The 7,199-nt window shown below is 31.9% G+C and overlaps 1 protein-coding gene across 1 annotated transcript in view; it reads left to right on the top strand.

Annotated features, from left to right (window-relative positions):
- The first annotated feature begins 700 nt into the window (after window positions 1-700).
- Window positions 701-7,199, top strand: part of LOC117112651 — a 31,559-nt gene continuing 25,060 nt past the window's right edge. Inside the window, exons 1-9 of the mRNA XM_033255759.1 lie at window positions 701-757; window positions 932-1,060; window positions 1,866-1,979; window positions 3,010-3,108; window positions 3,791-3,889; window positions 4,540-4,638; window positions 6,088-6,183; window positions 6,475-6,597; window positions 7,008-7,110. Of these exons, the coding sequence (XP_033111650.1) occupies window positions 701-757; window positions 932-1,060; window positions 1,866-1,979; window positions 3,010-3,108; window positions 3,791-3,889; window positions 4,540-4,638; window positions 6,088-6,183; window positions 6,475-6,597; window positions 7,008-7,110 (919 nt within the window). The remainder of the gene's footprint in view (window positions 758-931; window positions 1,061-1,865; window positions 1,980-3,009; window positions 3,109-3,790; window positions 3,890-4,539; window positions 4,639-6,087; window positions 6,184-6,474; window positions 6,598-7,007; window positions 7,111-7,199) is intronic.

The raw sequence follows: 7,199 nt of genomic DNA, 5'->3' as shown, positions 1-7,199 counted from the left end.
TAGTTGTAGCAACTAGTACTTTCAGGCAGTGGAGCTTATATATTAATCCGACAAAAACTGAATTTACACACGTTTATATTGACAAGAAAAATGAACCTAGGTCTGAAGAATGGCGTAATCATAAAGTGTTAGGGACTATGCTCGATAGTATCTCTGATGTTAAACATCGAATGATATTATCTACAGTAGCGTTCAGTAATTATATGAAAACATGGAACAACAAGAATATATCAATATATACTAAATTAAGACTTTATAATGCAATTGTTGTTTCAGTTTTATTATACAACTCAAATAGTTGGGCACTGTCTGCTAAATGGTGGAACAAAGTTGATGCGTTCCACAGAAAACGTCTAAGAATAATTCTGAAGATATTTTGGCCTCAAAGAATTAGTAATGTAAACTTGTATAAAATTACTGCCACATCCCAATTGTCAAAAATAATTGAAAAATCACGTTGGATGATGTTAGGTCACATATTTAGGTTAGATAAAAATACACCAGCATTTACTGCTATGTCATTTGCTTTAAGTAATTCTAAAACATATAAAGGGCGTGTTGGTAGACCGCAAAGTAACTTAATGAATCAATTGCAGGTAGATGTAAGAAAACGACATCTTTGTCTGAATAGTTATGAAGATCTTATGTATCTTAAAGAAATTGCTAATGATAAAGATTCATGGGCGAAATTGTTTCAAACATGTATGAATTGATATCGCAGCGTGTAGTAACTAGTCGCAAGACTTTACCAGAAAATGTATATTGTTATACTGGTCTCTTATACACATCTAGATGTGTATAAGAGACAGATACTAAGCTCAAAAGCAAGTGAAGATTATTTTAGTGTAATTAGTTGTGATAAGTTTTATATCAAACTGTAGTATATAAAGATAAATAATGATGAGCTGTACCAGTCTAATTTATTACACAGTTATTAGAGCAACAGTTTGAGGATAGTCGAGGGACAGAGCTTCATGAAGCCATCGATTTAAGTGACTGGTCGACCGTCCGTCAAATCACTGAGGAACATCCTGAATTGCTAAGTGTGCAGGATGATAAAGTAAGTAATTGCAGAAAATAGATGAATATCTCACTCAATTACAGAGTATTACTTTATGTTTTATTTGTAATAATAATTGAATTCACACTGTTATCGATGCAATTATAACAATATCAATGCCAATTAAAATATTGCCACTAACAAAAACCAACACTAACATTTTCCATTAAGTTATTCATCATTATCATTACGGTTATATAAGTATGGTAGGCCTAATGTAGGCTACGCCTTGGTGAAGCTTATAAACAAGCAAACTCCAACACCCATTATGAAGATGGTTTTCAATTTCTGCAAATAAATAGCTATTGAAATGTTAAACGAGCAGGCGGCAGAAATAAAAAACTATTAGGCTAAATATGGTGAGAAACATTATTTTTAATTGACATAATGTGGTAGGTTGAACATATGAGTGTGTCTGAAAGAAGAACTATTTCGTCGTGAATATTGTTAAACATGCACTGTCAAAAAATTGGCAAGCTCTTTAAAATTTAATGGATTTGAATAGCTATAAGGATCAAGTAAGTTATTAACTTTCATCCAGAAAAATAAAGTAAACGATTAGTTTTCGCTGGTTTACAGACGTTTTTCTACAAAATTCCTAAACTTGATTAATAGCTAAGTTAGGCAAAATATTACAGCAAATGTTTATTATCTAACTGTCTGTTAATGGACGTGAACATTATTGAGTTCATTTTTAAATTTTTCCTCATGACAGAAAATACATATTTAAGTAGCAAAAATGACACCTACAAATATATTTGAACCCGATAAATGTGCATATACTAATTTAGATCCCTTCTCCCAGTTTGGTTACACCCCATTGATTCAAATTTTGAGATCTGAAGAGGCTATTCCAAGAGATGTGGTAGCAACCATAGCAAGCAAAACGCCAACATCTGCTATCGATACCAAATATCAAGTAAGCAAAAACAAATACTATGTTTACTATTTTCTATTTAGATACATAAAATAGTCCTACATAAATTGTACATTGCTGAATCAAATCTGAGCACTTAACTGGTTGAGTGCAGGGGCGATGCCCTTCTGTAAATTAGCGAAAATTGTCGTCTGAGCTGAATACTTGTTCAATATCCAAAATACATAATCGGGGGGTGTAGAGTTATTCCTCTCTGGCATATTGATAACGGGTTTTCATCGTCCGTCACTTGAATTTAAAATTCTTAATTTATTTATACAACATATATTAGACAAGCAAGCGAACGTAAACTCAATTTTGTTTAATGGACAGATTACAAGCTCGAATGTTGGCCATTAAATAACGAAGTTTAAACAATGCATTTTATATTAATAATCTACAGGCACAAGTGGAATATATTTGTTGTTAAAAAATATTGACGCAATGCTCTCTCTTAACGTTTATCTTTTCGATTTTATCGTACACCTTCTATCTTTTTTTTATCGTACAGCTTAATGCAGAGGAGGATTCGAGGCTGGAGAAGGGGTGATAGCCGACCGGGGCTTCCTGAAGTTTTTAAAATTAAATATAAAAATGACAAACACAATTACAGAACCCAACCATACTGGGGCTGAGGTGGTGTGGAACAATCACTATGACGCAGTGGTTAGAATTCTCCACCCTCGCTATTACTATTGCAACTAGGTCTATAGGTCAAGTCTCACTGACGTCAAATTCGTTTTAATGGTTTTTATTATATCATAATTTTGATTTTTAATCTAATTTTTTTTTATCATGATTTGTTTTTTATATATGCTTACTTTAAAGATTTTTAATGATTGTTTTACCTTGTAACTTTAACGTCAGTTCTCATTGTGACAATTAGGAAAAGCGTGTTCTGTTTTACAAACATGTATAGTAAGTTTATTAATTATTACCGTTGCTACTGCACTGGCTTTTCATTGCAGACCTAACATTTATAATGTATTCTTCCAATTTGCGATTTTTTTCCTTTCTTTTTACTCCTAAAAAGAGAGGATGGACAGCTCTGCAACTTGCCGCTCATAAGGGTTTTGTGGACATTGTCAACGTGTTGATAGCAAATGGGGCAGACAAGGACATTCAAATGAAGGTTAATCCAAAGATACTAGAAACACAAGATAGAGCTTCTGTTGCTAAGTATATCCAGACGCACACGGACGCCCTTCTTTTTCTACTAATAGAGGAAAACTTTATCACTAGAGTGCGTCCGGCCATTTTGCGCTATATTGTTGTTTTCTATACTGATCCATAGGCTTAATTGTGTGTTTTATTTGGATAATAGCAACGATTTCTACCTCCGCCAAAGAATTATGTACGGTATTCACCGTTGTCATTGTCTGGGTGAAATTGTACTAAATGTACAATTGTGTAGAATTTTTTTTATTGAGAATTGACAAATAAAAGACGCGACGAATTGGTAACGAAAGTTTGGTTGAAGTTTTTTTAGATCGAGCCGTAAGGGGCGTCCCATTGTTTGTATTCCCACCATGCATTTCGGTGGAACACTTTCTTTGTGTGGAGAACTCTATCTTGTGTTTCTAGTATCTTTTGTTATTCTTAATAATAGACCTAAATTCTAACCAATGTTTGATAAGAGCTTAGAATATGTATATTTACTTAAAAACCAATAATCTTATTTAAATTATATGCCGATATATATTCCAATATAACTTTTATGACTTTAATATTTAATAATTTTATTAATAGATCCTAATATAAACGATAAATGTTTACCATGAAATAATGTTTGAGTTTTATATAATTTTCTGCAGAAAGGGGTGACGGCTCTATTTGTGAGTGCTCAAAACGGTCATGCTGATGTTTGCAAAGTTCTAATTGACTCAGGTGCAGATATGCATATTCAACAGGAAGTAAGTTTGAAGACCTATTAAATTTCGGATATGCCTAGTTAAAATTATTTACCGTATCAATTTTTTACTCCACTACTCTGGTTGAATTATAGAATTTAGCTGACTGTAGACCCGACAATAATATTTAAGCTTGCAATATAGAAGTGCGATGCGTGTTAGATCAGTTAAGTAAGATTCGGGACCACAAACACAGGCCCTGTATCTTCGGTTTCTCGGCATTTATATTCAATTGTATGTTTATAACTATGTTTATGAGTAAAATAAAAATACTTAAAATACTATGGACAGGACGTGGACAAACCAAATTCTACGAAAATTCTTGAAAATAGTAGTAAAAGAGACAGGTATGGAACGCACTTACAGTGTAGCATTGTTTGTGCCTCTATGATTTGGGCATGTGTGAGTGGTCAGTGGGTTGCATTCACATCTGAATTTCCAAACTGGGTCGTCAGTCTAAAAGAGTGCTGAAAGCTGTAGTAGGACAGACAACCCAAGTCGTAAAAAGAGTAAATCAATCTCAGCTTAATAAGAGCAAAATTTTAACAAGAGATATAATTATGCTACAGTATATTAAGTATTTGATGTATTAAATTGGTATTGCTTATACAAACATCTTTTTGGTTATGTTTAATATACATAATACGTTTTAGGACGGTTGGACGACTTTAATGACTGCCGCTCACTTCAACCAATATGACACGGTCGAATTGCTTTTAAATGCTAAAGTTGATGTAAACCAAGTTAACACGGTAAGCTGGAGCATGTTTTCAATGCCATATAGATTTATTGGATATGATTAGGTTTATTATTTCGATGATGTTTAGTTTTGTTTATTATTTTGTTTTTGAAGTCCTCCATACTGTGCTTTGCTTCTTAATGGCAGGTCTTTTTTGCTATTTCATATATTGTTCTGTTTGTACCTTCATAGTTAGGTACCAATAGGATTTTCTTCCTCTGGGCTTTTCCAATACGAAGTTCTCTTTTTAGTACGTGGGATTATCCATGTGAAAAGAGCATATGTCTTTCGTCTTTCATTTCTAACATCCTTATTCTACTCATAATAAGCCAGCTCATATCTGTTCTTTAGCTATTATACTGCCTTATTAACAAGCCTTTCTTACTATATATTTTCAACATACAGTACATGCAGTGGAGATCCAGGTGTAACGTTAACATCAGAAATATGTAATTTTTTTAACATTATATATGTTGTACTGCTATTATAATGATATAATAGAGATAAACTCTAAATTGTACATATATTTTGGTTTTATTCAAACAACATCACAATTTGACAAAGCAGAATTACATTGAACTGCGTTAATTGCACAGTAAAACTATGATGATATAAAGCGTAAAATCTAACAAGAGCAAATTATCAACGCCTATTACAAAGTTTTACATTCACAAACTACAGTTATTAAAAAAAGGACAATCATTACTGTAAACATTAAATTCTATTTTGATCATATTTCCATTATCAAATTAATAGATTCATTTACAACTTATTGCACTTTAATTTACATGTGCTTACATTTATAATGAACACATTTATACAATTACAATAATACTAAATACCTTCGGTGGAAACGCCAACCCCAGACTCACCCACTGGCGCCACCAATGTACTCAATCCATTTTTCTGTATCTCATCTCGTACCTTCCTAAATATCCAAATTGCTCTAATTTAGGTTGCCAATTTTATTGTTTTTGTTCATGAGAGATCGTGATTAATCTTCTGTGAATCTGATTCTTTTCAGAATATTGATTTAGTGAAATTACTTGGCTATTCAAAATCAGTGTAAATTTTTGACAGTTGGTCTTTTGCGGTAATGTCAAGACATTAATTAAAATTATCTGAAATCTTCAAAATGTTTTACGATTATTGCAATAATATAGCAACTTCCACTTTTCAGAGACACAGTCAATACCATTTTCTAAGCATTTTTGCGTCGTAAACATAGATTTAGGCCTACAGTTTTCCAGCTATTTATATGTTTAGCTCTTTCACTCCGAGTGCATGTTTCTCTTTATCAGGGTACGGATCAACCCTGTAATTACCTGTACAATTCATTGTTATTCATGAAGCTTTTTTTATATTACGAGTTATCCTTGCTTCATACATATTGTATTTTCACGTATCTTATGCTACGTTTTATTGCATTTATTTTTTTGCATTTTTATTTTTTTATTTCAAGGATGGCGGCACAGCACTGCATGCAGCGGCTTTTCTTGGTTATGCATCAGTTGTTAAACTATTGCTAGATTATGGTGCATTGGTTCTTCAGACAAAGGTATTGAAAATTCAGTTAGAACAAAATATCAGGAGGGAAAAATTATATCTGACAACGTAAAACAAAATGATAAAATAAAGTTTCAATAAAGTTCTTATTGTACTTTGATATCTCACAAAACTCAATATACTGTTATAAGGCATGATACGTAACTTTATATTACATAATCTGTGTAAATTGTGTATAGATAAAAGAGAAGATTGTATACTCTTTATTTCAATAATTGATCTATATAATATTTACTCTATAAATATATAATGTATAATTATATTTTAATATAACAACTACCAGGATGGAAACACACCTCTACATTCCTGCTTTCTGAACCAACGCCTAAGTTATGATCAACATAGAAAGGTTACCGTAGCGTTTATGATTACGGGTCATAGAGATATTGTTTCAATTAAAAACAGTGTAAGTATACCCTTCAATATTAATAGTCCTACTATGGATTATACGCAAGCATTGTGGCAATTGCAGTATAATCAAGCATAGGATGCCTTGGTTAAAATCCTTAGGAACAATAATGTGTAGGCCTGTCATATTAATGTGTTAATCCATCATACAACATTTCATATGATTAATCGATTAATTTGTAGTATATAAGTACGTAGGAAAAATGTGTCATTAGTAAGCATCCAAAGAGTGTACTAAATTATAAATATTCATAGCGTACCGGTAACATTTTTCTCAAAAATAGTGTTTTTACATAATTTTTTCTCTCATTAGGCTTATGTAAAAATAAATACACACTGTTTTACTATCAATTAGTTTATATCATAATATTTCATTCACATCTGTATTCACTGTATTTTATGTTTTAGAAAGGTAAAACTGCAATTAATCTATATAAAGAACACAAAAGTCAGAAATATGAGACAAAACGGAGGTCAGAGCAGAAAGAAGAATTACTAAATATCCTGAAAGGTCAGTTAAACTTTTCTAATCATTGTTTATAAGGACATTGTAATGAAAGTAGAACGGGCATTTGCCTTGCTTAAATTATTTTCTGATGA

This window comes from Anneissia japonica, unplaced genomic scaffold (genome assembly GCF_011630105.1).
Source record: "Anneissia japonica isolate Jap-2015-1 unplaced genomic scaffold, ASM1163010v1 scaffold8_len73204_cov107, whole genome shotgun sequence".
Taxonomy (NCBI): Eukaryota; Metazoa; Echinodermata; class Crinoidea; order Comatulida; family Comatulidae; genus Anneissia; species Anneissia japonica.
The sequence above is the reverse complement of the archived record's forward strand: the minus strand, read 5'-3'. Positions and strand labels throughout refer to the sequence as shown.